This window comes from Solanum tuberosum, unplaced genomic scaffold (genome assembly GCF_000226075.1).
Source record: "Solanum tuberosum cultivar DM 1-3 516 R44 unplaced genomic scaffold, SolTub_3.0 scf00729, whole genome shotgun sequence".
Taxonomy (NCBI): Eukaryota; Viridiplantae; Streptophyta; class Magnoliopsida; order Solanales; family Solanaceae; genus Solanum; species Solanum tuberosum.
The window spans coordinates 13,084-28,825 of record NW_006239640.1 but is presented as its reverse complement, the minus strand read 5'-3'; the positions used below and the strand labels follow the sequence as shown (position 1 = coordinate 28,825).

General features: G+C 32.2%; 2 protein-coding genes across 6 annotated transcripts in view; both read right to left on the bottom strand.

Annotated features, from left to right (window-relative positions):
• The window catches only part of LOC102603953 (replication factor C subunit 3), a 16,185-nt gene extending 6,485 nt beyond the window's left edge, over positions 1 to 9,700 (bottom strand). For 2 of the 5 annotated variants that reach the window (XM_006367061.2, XM_006367062.2), the window contains exons 1-8: positions 9,532 to 9,699; positions 9,343 to 9,453; positions 9,165 to 9,275; positions 9,066 to 9,098; positions 7,351 to 7,519; positions 5,074 to 5,255; positions 3,420 to 3,556; positions 3,184 to 3,282 (exon numbers count right to left, since the gene is read on the bottom strand). In XM_006367061.2, the coding sequence (XP_006367123.1) occupies positions 3,184 to 3,282; positions 3,420 to 3,556; positions 5,074 to 5,255; positions 7,351 to 7,519; positions 9,066 to 9,098; positions 9,165 to 9,275; positions 9,343 to 9,426 (815 nt within the window). In that variant the 5' untranslated portion in view covers positions 9,427 to 9,453; positions 9,532 to 9,699. Of the gene's footprint in view, positions 1 to 2,408; positions 3,107 to 3,183; positions 3,283 to 3,419; positions 3,557 to 5,073; positions 5,256 to 7,350; positions 7,520 to 9,065; positions 9,099 to 9,164; positions 9,276 to 9,342; positions 9,454 to 9,531 lie in introns of those variants that run through there. The other 3 variants (XM_006367063.2, XM_006367064.2, XM_015305240.1) reach the window with 3 other exon arrangements.
• A 1,054-nt stretch (positions 9,701 to 10,754) lies between these two features.
• LOC102603617 (defensin J1-2-like) lies at positions 10,755 to 12,028 on the bottom strand. The gene is made up of 2 exons (XM_015305239.1): positions 11,937 to 12,028; positions 10,755 to 11,132 (listed from the first exon to the last, which is right to left on the bottom strand). Exons 1-2 carry the CDS (start codon positions 11,998 to 12,000, stop codon positions 10,966 to 10,968), a joined length of 231 nt encoding a protein of 76 aa, XP_015160725.1. The 5' UTR covers positions 12,001 to 12,028; the 3' UTR covers positions 10,755 to 10,965.
• Positions 12,029 to 15,742: the final 3,714 nt, after the last annotated feature.

Here is a 15,742-nt window from a genome sequence, read left to right as displayed (position 1 = left end):
AAAATATAGAAAACACCCAGCAGCAACCAAAAAAAAACAAAAACAGTAGCAGATCAGTCGCAGCAGCCTCGCAGAGAAGAACAGAAGAAGAAGAAGAGGAGAACTTACAACAGTGGCAACCTGGCAGCAACCAAAAATAGAAAAAAAAAGAAGAGCAGTCGCAGCTTCTTAGTCTTGCAGCAGTCCAAAAAAGAATTTTGAAGTCGCGAAAGAGGTATATTAAGTCGCATAAGGATTTCAGAAATTATAAAAAAAAAAAAAAACTTACAATTTTAAAAAAAGAAACCCTAATTAGCGCTTTTTCAAATTAAGCGCGCTTTTTTTACGCTTTTGCTTTTCTTGCGCTTCTCGCTTCTACAGTAGAAGCGAGCGCTTTTTCAATGTCGCCTCGCTTCACGAAATAAAAGCGCAGGGGCCTCGCCTCGCCTCGCCTCGCTTCTCGCTTTAAGCGCGCTTTTCTGCGCTTTTTACAACACTGCTCCTTCCTAACTTCGTATGAAAGATGATGATTTCTTTGCATGATTAATAGTTGAATATCTTAAATGATGTGAAAAACAACGTAAGCTCAAAAACACATACAGTTTTCCACTTTTCAACTTACAGTGAGGGTAGAATATTGTTCTTTTTTTATGAAGTAAGTTGTTGTGTTGAAAAGCATCAAGAAGATACATAAAGCTTTACAAAGAAAGGTTAAAACTCCAGACACTGCAAAAAACTAATATCGTTCTAGTGATTTTTTTTATTTTTTTTTATAAAGGTAACGTTTTGTATATCAATCATCAGCTCAGAGCTGGTAAGCAAATATTTACAGCATATCCTATATCCACAAGAGTGTGCCTATCAAACAAAAACATAAAGAAAAAGCCAAAACTATCACTAGATCCTCCATCATCTTATAAGGATCCTGGGATATCTACAATAGCCACAGGACCATCTATATACTCTGAACTACACCAATATATCGTTCTAGTGATTCTTGTGCTTGAATATTTGGATTTTGCCTTTCAACTGAACGTTTCTTCTGGCTCTGTTTATTAAAGAGCGTGCAGTTCCGTCTTTTGACATTTTATGGGAAATAGGTGAGGAAATTTGTGATGCAACACTATGCATTATTGGTTGCATCGGAATGAACAAAAAAGGAAATGCTTTAAGGGAGTATCAACCATTGTTCATAAAGTAAGCGTTTGTTTGGTGTATCCAAGGTAATGAAAAGGACTTAAAGAATTTTAAGGATCTTTAAAGATCTTGGAGATGGAGACTTCTGTAAATCGATTGCAGCAAATATTCATTCTTTTTGCTTCTTTTTTTTTAATTTTCTTTTGTTTCAGTGAGCTAGTTTTTTTAAAAAAATCCTGGACAACTTTTTAGAAGTTTGGATACAAATTGCTTATCGATATGCGACTCGCTCACTGAAATGTCTGTGGTTTACATTACTGATTTATTAGTCAAATAAGACATTCAGATCCTCAATTTGGAAACTACTTCAGAAACTGAGACAACATATAACTACTCACTTTAACAGAAGAAAGCAATCAACAAATTCCATGACAAGGATAAATTTCAATATGCCCCCTTTTGACTTCTTACAGCTTCTTTTCTACTTATACGCAAAGGAGTGTCGCCAGGGCTTAAGCCCAAAGCGCAATTACAGCATGCTGTAGTGAAGAAAGGCACAAATGTAGGAAGAAAACATAAATTAACATGTGTAATGTAAGAAAACTAACTATAAGTATGTATGGATTATGGTAAAAAGAACTACAATAAGTTAAATAAATGAAGTAAAGGCCCTATCAATCAAGTTTGAAAACCTTTTTATATTAGATGCAAATTAAGATTCTAAATCATAGAAGCAACTAGTTTTCTAAAACTAATTTCTAATTTCCTATTTCTAGTCACTAACTTCCCCATTTCTAGTCATTTATTACATTACTTGAAATTTAATTTTGCTTTGCTTGCTTTTTTTTATGACAAGGGAAACCCGCAGCCACTACCCTTTGTGTGCGCACCTAAGTTGCTCGGACTCGGGTGCGGGTATCCGAGACGGATGCGAATCCGAGAGTTGGATTCGGCAAAATTCAAATTTTAAGATTCGTGGGTGCGAATTCGAGTGTGGATACGGGTGCGGGGATACGGCTAAAAATTTTCAATATTATAAAACTATAGTTATATAGATATATTTCAATAACAATATATCTAGTATAATCAAATAAGTGGGATATATAAATATATATATAAAAAAATTGAATTATACCATACATACTAAGTCTAAATAACTGCATAAAATATTATTAAAACTATTTATAAAATATATATAATGATTAATTGCATATTTTGGTACAATTACATACAAAATAAAAGAAGTATAATTGTTAAAGAAGAGAGAGAATATAATAAACATGAAAAATATAATTAAAAAGTACACTTATTTTGAGAAACCCTTCGTTTCTGCCTCTTGGAGTTCTTTTTCAAGAAAAATTGAAAAGACCCTGTACTTTTTCAAGAAAGATAAAAAAAGGACTGTTCCTTGTACTTTTTCAAGAAAAAACTCTTCTTTCTTCTCTTCTCTGTACTTTTTCAAGCTTTGTCCTCTTTAGGTCGCCGATAACTGATTTTTTCTTCCCCAAATCTTTTCTCGGCTCCGGTCAAAGTGTCCGGATTGGATTGACCGAATCCGACACGCACCCCGCACCCGCGCCCGCACCAGTGTCGCGTCGAGACGGGTTCGCTTGCAAATATGAAGAGTCCGCGCAACATAGGTGCGCACAGGGTAAAACCTCCACTCCTATACAATAGCTCACAAACCACACAGGAGAGGTAACCCGCACTAGGCAATCCCGGTGAGACGAGCTCAACCCAGAAGGCAAACCCCTTGCTTTCGCTGGCAAGGGGTATCGAACTTCAGACCTCCAACATGGGAGTCCCAAGCCCAAACCACTGGGCCACCGAAGGTTATCATGTGAAGTCTTATAGGTTTCTCTCTCAGTCTTTATAACATACTCCTCTCTCAGCACTCAAAAGCCTAGTGTCGTCTTAACTTTAAAGTTCCCTTCTCTCAAAGTTGAATCTCCAGTTGTCTTGAATTCCGTGTCGACCTCTAGTGACAGAACTAGATATTCAAAGAACAGTTTATAGAATCACGAGCTGAATATTAAATACCCTATTCATATTGACTGTCAACAGTACCTTTTAGGGCTCTGCTCTTTCATTATGTCTGATGCAATTTCTGAAACATATTGCTCCCAGTCCATCGGAGGTATAGTTTGGTTGTTTGTAAAGGGATACCTTGCACAAATAAACAAGGGATCAGCACGTGCATAAGAAAACTTTGGTGCAAATAATATACCATAAACTCAGGAATTAACAGCTTAAACTAGCAAGAAACTAAAATAAATCAGTATCCAGCAGTTAAAGGGCTCAACTGTTGAACACGGCAAGACTCAAATGTCAAAACTGCCCTCCTCAGATTCCTATTTGACTTTTCCACAATGCGGGCTGCAAAACCCTGTGGAAATTGAAGTTCTTCCTTTTTGGCAATAAATTCCAAAACACTAACAATCTGTCAAACAAAAAAGATTAACAAGAAACAGTTAGGAATGCAATGAATAATCAAAGGACCACATGTCAACAATTCTTTGCTACATGACTGACTAGGCCATCTATATACTTTGATTCAGAAAAATTCTTACGGCTTACAAGAATCAAAAACTTCCTGATGGTCCCACACCAAAGTCAATGAAGCATTAGGTCAAGTAGAATCGCAGGTCCTAAAGCAACCAGGCTTTAGTCTAGTAAGAGTGCAGCACGTGATGTGTAGATTAGGTGCAAGGGTTTGAACCCTGCTGCGGAAAAAGTCATGGTATTTAAGTGGAGAAAGGTAAGGCGGATCAATTATTCAATGAGCTTCAAACAAGGCCCACTGCCCTTCAGGGATTTCTCAATTATGGGGGGAAAATGTCACTGGAAAAAAAACATGCTTTATGGTCCTTCAGTTGACGTATTTTCTAAAGTTAAAATTCCTGGACAACTAGAACATGTCAGTGGAATAACTCAAATTAGCATATCCGTAATTAATCAAAAATAAACTAAAATAAGATCAATACATACTTAAGCAAATGTTCTTATATTTTTTTTACTTTTTTTGAAAATTAATTAAATTACAACAAATGTTCTTATATTTAATCCAAGTATAACCAAAAAAAATTAATTGCAAAGAAAATTTAAACAAAATCATGTGACAATTCAACAAATAACTACTGCTCTCGTACTGTGAAATGTGTTCAAATGTTAGTGCTGAACTGTGTGATGATCTCATCTAAAAGTTTAAGCTGTTAGAGAAGTCACACTATTATTTATTTAGTGTTACATCTATACCACACCCTCTCATGTGCAGACTGCAGACTTGATTCTTTTTTCATGAGCCAAGCACGTGGATATTACTTTTAATAATGGGTGATGGTGAGACTGACCCAGGACCTGTGCGTGCTCTAATAAATGTTGAAGTTTGTGTCATCTAATCTAAAAGCTTAAGCAATTAAAAAGACCACACTTTTATTATTTAAGTATATCTCCAACATTTAGTTGTTCTAGTTACTCTATTCACTAGATGAGTCTCTATCTTGTTTCTAAGGCACAAATTGGTATGTAAGACCAAAGACTGCTCAAACTACGTTCAAGGATGTATAGCACACTTTGCTCAAAAAGTGCCTTTTCCTGTGGTAAACGAATAGCCAAAGCAGTTGAAATGGCATTTCCAATCCACCATGTCTAAGCAAGCACACCAGTTAACTTTACATAGCACCTTTTTTGGTGAGAATGAATGTCATTACAGGGAAATTCTCACATGAAATAAACCCTAGAGGAAAGACCAGATAAACACACTAGTCTAATGCAAGCCTGAACCCAGAAGATGCAGGCAATTGTTAAACAGCACATACACTTCTACTCTTGATCTTGTAGTATGAACACCAGAAAAAGAAAAGAAAAGAAGACAATGTTGTAATATAACCAGTGGGACAAACCAGAAAGATGGTGAAAGAAAATATATCAACAGTAGGACAACTGAATTTCACTGACCTCTTCCTCCATTGGTGCATTTATTCGCACATTAAGGCATCGTGAGCGAACTGCTTCAGTGACCTTTGAAGAACTGTTGGAGCAAAGAATCAGGCGACATGATGCACTGTACTTCTCCATTGTTCTTCGAAGAGAATGTTGTGCTTCTCTTGAGAGCTTGTCAACTTCATTTAGCACTAAAACTAATATTTACCAACATGATATCAGCTAGGTAGCTTTTACAGCTACTAATGAACAAATTACAAATAATAGAAGATATTTACACAATGCTGGTGGCAAATAATTGAAATTCCGAAATAATATCTCAAAGTTGATAAGGCATTTCAATATCTATTTTGAATTCCTCAGCTTAACATAGAGAAATCACTATAGAATATCAATCTTCTAGTCCTATTAACCTTTGGCATGATATATCACATGAAATGCTTCTTTTTTATAAATTATCTATAACAGATCATATTATTTTCCTTATCAAAAGACAGATGACGGATTTTGTTGTTTTTCATTTATTCATACAAAACATACCTAGTGTAACCCCACAAGTGGAGCCTAGGAAGGGTAGAATGTATGCAGCAGATACCCCTACCTTGGGATGTAGTCAGGTTGTTTCCGATAGACCCTTGGCTCAAGGAAAAGAAACTCAAAGCAGTTCGAAAAATAAATGACAGAAGTGAAGAAGAAGCCATGGCAAAATACCATAGAAAGCACGACAAAGAAGTCTGAAAAAAGGTGTAAGTGAGTAACTACAACAAATAGTACTATGATCAAAGTCTCTAGAGAAGAAGGAGGTCATGTCCTTCCACTAAGCTCTATCGCGGGTATTGTTAGACCTCAGGGAAGATGCCAACAGAACAAATCAACGAGAGAACCCTGTTTCTCTCTTTCTACAGAATATGTCTTAAGAAGGAAAAAAAATTCAAGAACTTGCCTGGTTGGTTCCATTATGAAATGGGTGCACTTACGAGGCAATCAGCAATTGCGTTGTTAATGAATGGGAAGTAGCAGATGGGTTGAAAATTATGCAGCTGAGAGACACCAAAACCTTATTTCGCTCTGCTAATGAGGAGCAGGCAGTGAAGACACTTCCGGGAGGAAGGAGATGGTTAGCTAGCAACTTCTGTTGGAAAGGTGGATAGAGCAAGATGGGTGTGTTGACACAAGATTCTTCGGCAACACTATGACAGTAAATCTGGTGGGCCCTCCGTTCCATCTTTGGAGTGTTGATCTATTCAAAAAGGTAAGGAAGATACTTGGTGGAATGGGTATGAAGTTGTTGGTACACCATCTTTCCGACTTGCTAGCAAGTTGAAAATGTTAAAAAGAAATATGAGGAAGTGGAGCAAGGAGATGTTTGGGATTGTGGCAGTTAAAATGAGGGAATTAGAAAATGAGGTGGACAATAAAGAATGTGGAAGGAGATGGCGAAAAGGTAGCTTGCTGCTTTAGCGGTTGCTTAAGAGACTAGTTGGAGTCAAATATCGAGGATATTGTGGCTGAAAGATGGGAATTCTAATACAAACTTATTTCATAGGGTTGTCATAGCAAATAGGATGAGGAACTTAATTGAATCTCTAGATGTGAATGGAGAGGTGTATGAGAAGGACGAAGAGGAAGTGAAGGGAGCCATTGTAGTATTTAGTCAATTAAGGAAGGGGATGAGGGAGCGGCTGGAAAGGGGTATAGATGAAGAAGAAGTGCGGGAAGCGGTGGCAAGTGATGGATTCACTCTAGCTTATTTCCAACAGTATTGGGGGTAGTTAGAAGTGAGTTGATGGAGATCATTGCAGAATTCCAAGATACTAGGAGTTGGGGAGAAGTCTTAATGCATCTTTCATGACCACTGTGCCCAAGAAGGAAGGAGCAATGAATATAAAGGATTTTAGACATATTAGTCTGATAGGAAGCATTTACAAGATTATTTCTAACGTGCTTTCATATAGACTAATAAAAAGATTTGGGATAAGACAGTGTCTACTTGTCAGAATGCTTTTGTGGAAGAAAGACAAATTCTGGATGCAGCTTTGGTGGCAAATGAAGTGGCTAATTTAGAAAGACGAAAGATGACTCATGTACTTGATGTAAGTTGGATCTTGAGAAAGCTTACGATCATGTGAGTTGGGATTTCCTTCATCAAATAATCTTGATGATGGGTTTGGGGGACGAGTCAAGGAGATGGATCAAGTTTTGCTAGAAAGAGTTGCTTTTTATATATTTAATCAGTCAAAGTTGTTAAGACTCTTTTTAATAAGTAGAAACTAGACTAAGTTGTTGAGTCACCTTTAAACCCCTTTTTCCCTTTCGTGTCAATTGGTCTATTCTTGGCCATTTCTTTGATTATCTCTTGAACAACGTATCTGTCCTGAAATCCGGCATCACTTGGATTTAATTCCACATGGTGAGTGCTTGACAATGTTGTGAGCTCCACATCAATTGTCCGAGAACCAGCCTGAGAAGAAAACCCATAAAGAGAGATCAATGCAAGAAAACACTCCTTGCTTTTTTCCTTTAGCCAAATGTCCCTCAGAGATCACATTTCCCCAAACTCTTAAATATCAAATTTCTTGCAGTTTTGACAGATAGATTAGAGGTATACTGGCAGAAAAGCCTCTCAAATGCAAAAGATAATTAGATATTGTTAATTAGTAAATAATTTACTAAAATAGTTTTATGAATAAGTACTTTAATTACTCAGTTCCAGACATCAACTGAATTAGAGTAGTGCTGAAACTGATAAAAGGTTCTGTTTTATTTTGTGATAGACATGGGAAGAGCATATGAGGAATCAGAGGGGTTCTCATGTTTTTAACACTTCAGTCCAGGTCATTTTAACTAGCACAATTTCATTTGAACTTAAAAGTTAATGAAAATTGTCTGTTTACATATTGCCTAAACTTTCTATTCTTTAATACTGAAATTCACACAATATGTTGCTGACAAACAGTGAGAAAATATATATACACACGTGACTAAATTAAAACTGGAGAAAGAGAAACACAAGAATTTTTTTAAGAAAAAAAGGAGAATGTAAGTCTTCAGTCTCATTGTATTTCCTTTCTTTCTTTTTGGAGCAACATGGCAAATGTACATGGATACTCACAATGTTGAGCCCATGATTTACTTAATTAGTTCTCTACACAACCTGTAAGAACTTTTAATGTACTCTGTGGTACATGATAGCATACTCTCAATAAAATAAAGTTCAATAAACAATATAAAGAACAAAGAAAAGAAGAGATGGATTCCAATTGCAATTAATCCTTAATCATAGAAGTCACCAGTTGTTATCACTTTGACCAAAACCAGATCTTTATCAATTGCTCCACATTTTTGCAACAAAAAAAATATATTAACTCTACGTCCTTGCATATTGTGTTGCGAGTACGCATGCTCTCTCTATGTTTGAGGATAAGTTATGTATTTTATTCTTAAAGCAAATACACATTAATATTGATTTTCTACTATTACATGATCGTCACTGAAGCTGACACCAATAACAATCATGAATTGTTGCTACAAAAAATATGAAGGTATGAAGAAGATTTTATATCCAAGCTATTGACCCTTTTTTTCTTTGTTTTAATAAATCCAAGTTATTTATATTAATGCTACATGAAGAAGATGATAGCTTTACAAGAGAAGTACAGTGCTATAAATCAAATCACCAAAAATCTAACCAACTATCTATAAGAGTAGGTACATATGTTGTGCACCAAAAGTTTAGAAGGAACAAACTAGAACTATTCTTTGTCGCTTTTTCTTTGAATATGAGTGTGTATGTGTTACTTGAATGTTAAGCATCTTCCACTGTTTTTATGCATTTTACTTTTAAAAAGGGTAATTAAAGTTACAATATTTCTCTTATATATTGGAGAAAGAAAAACGGAATCAATTGATGTCAATATGTATGCAACTAATAAGAATGCAGATATACAAAAAATTCACATTGACATACTTGCATTCCAAAAGAAAAAGAAATTCAAGAAAAAGCTTACATCAACTTTCCAAATCTTGTTCTCAACCTTAACCTGCAATAAATTTCAAATTTTTAGAGAGAGAGGGAGAGAGAGAAAAAAAATGAATTAAAGAGTTACCTTGTCAGCACTTGGACCAAAAATCTGTCTAAGAAGTGCCATAATGAGAGTTTTTTTTCCTGAACCGGAAGGGCCGTAAAAGAGAAGATGAGGACAATCTCCCTCTGAGACCTAATAGTAATAAGGGTGATGAGTTTGAGTATGAAAGAATTGACAAAGTGTGGGAGAGATATTTTACCAGTTTACGAAGATTTTGAGCAACATCCTGGTGTACAGTAACTTTGTCTAATGTTTTAGGGCGGTACTTGTCAACCCACAACATTTCCACTATAGTTGAAGAGAAAAGGTCCTGAAACCAGATATCAACCATGATTGTTCTTTGTTAACACAGACAACACACAAAGAAGAAATAACTCAAACATCGCACCTTGACAAAGATGACTGATGAGAGACTGAACAGTCGAAAACTGTCGACGAGAGGCGAGCTGCAAGTCTGCAACCGTGATACTTGGTCGACGTCCACTGTGGAGTGTGGTCGTGAGACGTGAATCGTGATTTGGGGAATTTTACATTAGGGATTTTAGTTTTACTGTGCCAATTGATTTGGGTCAATTAAATTTGGCCCATTATAAGTGACGAGTTAAATAAAATACTTAACTCGATTCATATTTTAAATGAATAAAAATTAATTATCCAATGAATAATACCCATGAGTCAAATTGTTTCTCGCATGCTCAATGAGCTCCAAAATGACCAAGTCATAAAGCATTTAATGATCAATTTGGATAATGAAGATAACAAAATTCTGGAACACTTTTGTCAAATGACAATTAAGTCTGCCTAATCCACCAAAATTGTTATTGGAAAAAAGAGATACATTGTTTTGTTTCCTACTCAATTGTTTGCATCAATGTAGTCTCTTGTGTGTTACTACATGACAAGTTTCTAACAATTTTACCCATGACTAGAATCTATATTTAGACATGCATCAACCTTGAAAAATAGATCTAAAAGTTGAACTAAAAGAAACAGATAGAAAGTCTACCATCAAATCAGCAAAGCAGAGCACCACAGCAACAACAACAACAACAAAAATAGAAAAGGAGAAAAGAGATACGAAGACAGAAGTAAAGACGAAGGAGAGCCGAAGTTTAGACAACTTTGGTTGATGGAAGATGATGAAAAACTGAGGCAATTTTGTTTGCGTGAGATTCAAATTTCTACCATATTTTTTCTTTTACAGTGAATAGTCTTTACCCATTTTACCCATATTTTAAATGGGTAATATGAGTTGGACTCATATTTGACTCATTTTAAATGGGTAAAAATGAATGAATACACTTTTTTTTTTTTATTCATTTTGTCAGCCCTATCACACAATAATCGATAATTTACTTTAAGTCGCAAAATTTAACTATAATTTTCTTTCTTAAAACTCCAACTCCATATAAAGTGAAATTATTTCATATACAATAAGCGGAGGGAATATTAATTTAAAATGAGACCATAAAAAGTTGAAGGTCTAGAGCCATTTCTTTCATCGGGACAATATTCACATAAGATGAAATTTTACGCTTTTACGTAACATAATATAATACAATAAAATTTAAATTTAATCCAAACAAATACAATATAATATATTACAACAGATAACAACCGTTCGAACAAAAAAAAAATTGCAATCAAAAGTTGACAACAACATTAATCATAGCAACCATTAACTCCCCAAAAAAAAAGAACAATTCTATTTCTTGAAGTTCAAATGGTCGATAATTAATTTTATTTATTTCATGATAATAATCCATATAACATAGCAAAACACTTATAATTAATAATAACTCCAATAAAAAAGCTTAATTAATTAACACTGTTTGGTGCAGATGCAACGGTGACGGAGTCCATTGCAATGGCCACTGCTAAATCGCTCTGTACTGCAAACGAAACGACACTTCCACGTATTGAAGCATAACCCCTTGAATCGGCGGCTCGGCGACTCACAAGTCTTCGCCTCCACTACCATCCATGTATATTATTTAACTTTACAGATAAATTTAGAATCTAGAGTCATATTAGTATTGTTTAGAGTGAAGAATATATAATTGAGTAAATATGTCTATGTTTATTTTAATAATTTAAATATTTAAATGAGATGATAATTCAATTTAAAATGGTTCTATCAAAATAGTTAGAGTCGTTAGTTCAAGTCTCACTTTGAATTTATTATTAAAAAAATATTCTACATGCTTCAGAAAAGCTTGTCGAGAAGATCATTATATTAAATGAAAGCTGGATAACTTTGTACATACATCAACTAAAGGAATATCTATCACAATCCACCAGAAATAAATATTAAATAACTCTTTCGACTAAGACTACAACATATAGAAATATCACCTAGTGTTTCTTTATCTCTACTATAATTTTGAGAAGATCATATATAATTGAGTATTCAAAGTTTTAGAGGTGCTACTCCGATATCAACTGCTAGTTTTAAAATGTGTATGATCTTACTATATGTTTAATATTTTGACTTTTTTTAAAAAAATATGTATAGTTCAAAATGAAAACAATAAATTCAGTTAAACTCGTAGAATTCATCTTAAATCAGTCTCTTAAGTAAACATACTATGTAATAGTTAATAATCGGTAAACCATATTGGTCCTTATAAGTGTAGTACTCTTAATTTTGAATCATATCATAAAAAAAAAAAAAAATTAAGACTTTTGAAGCTTTTAATTTTATATGTATAGACTTTATACATCTATAAAACTTTTGAAACTTATCAACGTCATATATGAAAAATCAAATAGGAAGGAAAAGAAATTAATTACCGGTAGAAAAAATCAGCATCAACATAAGGAGAATAGTTGCAACTACTTTTGAAAGGGCAGCCATATTGGATCTCTTTTATTTTATTTTTCTTTCTTTGTTGGGGTGAAGGAAGAAGAGTGAAGAGGCTACTACTAAATAGGCAGAGGCGGACCCACCTTAGATGAAAGGGGTGTACATGTCCTCGTTAATTTCGAAAAAAATATGTATATAATATACATGTATATACCCTAATACATATAATATATTTACTTGTGCATTCTTAATCACAAAAGTTGATGTGGTGCACTGGTCTAATCCTTGACTTTCTGCATCTTCATTAGCAAGGCGTTGCAGGTTCGATTTCTCGTATAGTCAATCAACTACTCCCTTCGATTTCTCGCATAGTCAATCAACTACTCCCTTTGTCTCACTCTCTTTCTCCGTTTCAATTTATATGATGTATTTTGACGTGGTAAAGTGAAGTTTTACTAAAATAAAAAATATTTTAAAAACTTATCATGTAAAATAAGTTATTTATGTGGTTATAATTATTTTTTATTGGAAAAAGGCTCAAATATGAATTCTCCATCTAAGTTATTTTCGATAACATGTTTAAACATTTTTAATGACGTGACTGAATCATAATGGACCAAGTGTAAAAAGTGATTTTGCAAAATTGATACTAGTTTTAGTTAACAAATAATGACGTGGATAAGCCTTTTCTCAAACATTATTGTATAGGTAAGTCAAATTTTTAACATATTGCATAAATTTTTTTCAAAGTTCGATGTCATATTTGAGTCTTTAAAATCAAATCTATCTATATATATATATATATATATATATAAAGGAGGAACATAAGTCCGCTGATGTGGAATGCCTCATTGATCAGGAAATAAATTTATATATTTTCTCAGATTTTATTGATTTTCTTAGCATTTTTTCTTCATTTTTATTACAAAGAATGCAAAAAAAATAAAAATACACAAGATAAATGATATTGCCATTTTAAAACGTCTATAAACGTGGCCATATTAAAAGTCAATTTCTAATTAATTTCTTACCTTTAATTATACTTTAATGCTATTTCAAGCCCATAAAAATTGTACCACTGAAAGCTTCATTTTACTTTATTTTTGTTTTACTTTCCTCCTCTCCCTTCTTTTAGTCATTTTCCTTACTCATTTTAATATTATTTTTTCTTCTGTAACTCCTTTCACATGGCTTTTAAAATAATTATTCTTCATCCTTCATTTGTTTATATTTTTATTTGTAATGTAAAGATTTTATAAAATTATGCTAACATAAATTATTATTTTTTCAGGTTCTATGAGTAGAGATTTACGATTTTGAATTTGGACAACCTTTCAAAAAAAAAAAAAAGATGATGCTATAGAAAAAGGTACGATGGAGATGTTCCATATTTAAATTGCATAAATATGTGTATTTAATTACATAAAAAATATATTTTCTAAATATGTATCCAGAATATTTTTTATGATATGTATCCAGAATTAAAAGGTATGATTTCTTTATCTTTTCTCGCATAATATGTGACATTTCTCTATGATTTTTGTTTGTATTTATATTTCTTCTTTTATTTAAACTATTTATTTTACTGTAAAAGTGAAATATTTAATTTATTACATATCCATATATAATAATAAAGTTGAATATAAAAATGGTGACCTAAAAAAATAGATGACACTATAGAAAAAGGTAAGATGGAGGTGTTCCATATTTAAATTGCATAAATATGTGTATTTAATTACATGAAAAATATATTTTCTAAATGTGTATCCAGGATATTTTTCATGATATGTATCCAGAATTAAAATTCAAAGGTATGATTTCCTTGTATTTTTTTGTATAATATGTGACATTTCTCTATGACCTTTATTTGTATTTATATTTATATTTTTTTCTTTTATTTAAACTAATTATTTTACTGTAAAAGTGAAATATTTAATTTATTACAAATCTATATATAATAATAAAGTTGAATATACAAACGGTGACATGACCCTCTCTAAGAGTTTCAATCCAATTTATCTTTTCTTGGCCTTTTTTCTAATTTTAAAATACCAAAAAATTCACCTAAAAAATAAAAGATCATTAAAACTAATCATATTTATTTATCAATAACCATATTTAATTTATTTTATCATTAAAGCGATTATTCTCTTTTCCTATAATATTTCTCAAATTCTCATCAATTATTACAATTTTTTCCATTTGATCTTAAAAAGAATTCCAACAAACTATTCACGATAGTTAAATTTTATGATTTTTAGTTATTTATTTTATAGTTTTTTCCTTTCTTTGCTCTTTTTTTACTTTTCTTTTTATTTATCCAATTCAAAAAAATTATATCTTTGTGTAATATAAATGCATTTCTTTTATCTACTTTATTTGTGTTTTTTCATTTATCTTTTAATTTTTAAGTTTAACCTCCATAACGTAAATCTATTAAAGTTCATTTTTTTATAATATCATTAATTCTATGACTTTAAAGTTTCCATATTTACAACCTCCAACTATTAAATTATAAAATTTAAGATATTTTATGATATCTCTCTATTTTTAATGACAAAATAAATTCACAAGTATTTTGTTTCATGAAATTTCAACTCAAGATTATTCTTTATATTTCATTGTTCTTTGTAGTATTATTATATTATCAAATTCATGCTTTAACTTGACACGATGAAAACGACTCTTGAATGTTGATTAGTTTGTCAAAGAGGGTGTCAGACAAGAGGTCAAAAAAGTGGGCATTGATTTTGTATTCTTATTTTTATATATTGTCTTATGATAAGGTTTCAAGGAAGATGTGTGTGTCTTTATTCTCCATGTAACTTCTTTAGTTTGAATTCTTATAACTTTTTTATTATTGCGTATTTTTGCTTAGATGCAAATTAGTTGTTGTAACTTTGTGTGTAATAATATTAACTATTAACAAAGGTTAAAAAAAAACTATTGCATAGAGAACTATTTATATTTTTTCTTTAAAGATTCCTCAATTTTGTTTATATAAGCTCATTTATTTTTATTTCATATTTGAAATAGTGTTTTCCTTAATTTTTCTTAAAGTCTTTCTCGCATAACTACTAAAACATAAGTTAAAGAGCAAAAGAGGCACCTATACATTTCTTATTTCAAGTTAAATAACAAACATTGAAGAAGAGTATTAACTACTACAAAAACTACACTAAACCATATTTTTACTTCAATTTGCTGGATTTTCATTTAATGAAAAGCTTTTTAAAAAAAAACATAAAAAGTGTAATTCAATTTTATTTTGTTATGTACTCTTCAGTTCCATGATATTCACCTTCTTGTAGTATGTCAATTTCTTTTTTAGTTTGGGGCGGGGCTATAAAGTAAGATACTTTTACTTAATAAACTTTAATATATATCTTGAAAAAAATATAGTTCTTTGACCCAATTTTTTAGTTATATAAATTTCTTTTGATTGAATAAGGGTAAGATTGAAAAAAAAACATCATTGAAGTCTTCATAATTATGTAAAACACGATTGGAAACAAAATAAAAAATAAAAATAAAAACTTTATTTTGAAATAAAGAAAGTATGTAATGTAAGAAAGTGAAAAAAATATTTAAAAAGTTAATAAGTTCTTTATTATCTGTGGAGTGACCAAAATGTCACGACCTGAAAATAGACGTGATGGCACTCGTCTTAACCCACCAAGACAAGTCAGCCTAAAACTCAACCATTACAATAAAATGCGGAAATTTTTATAATAAACTCAAATATACCCCCAAAATCTGGTTGTCACGTGTACAAGCCTCTAAAGTATTATAA

Coding starts and splice junctions, on each gene's coding strand:
- LOC102603617 (XM_015305239.1), bottom strand. CDS start 12,000: ATGGCTGCCCTTTCAAAAGTAGTTGCAACTATTCTCCTTATGTTGATG. Junction 11,133..11,936: donor GATGCTGATTTTTTCTACCG/GTAATTAATTTC, acceptor AAGTTAAATAAT/ATACATGGATGGTAGTGGAG.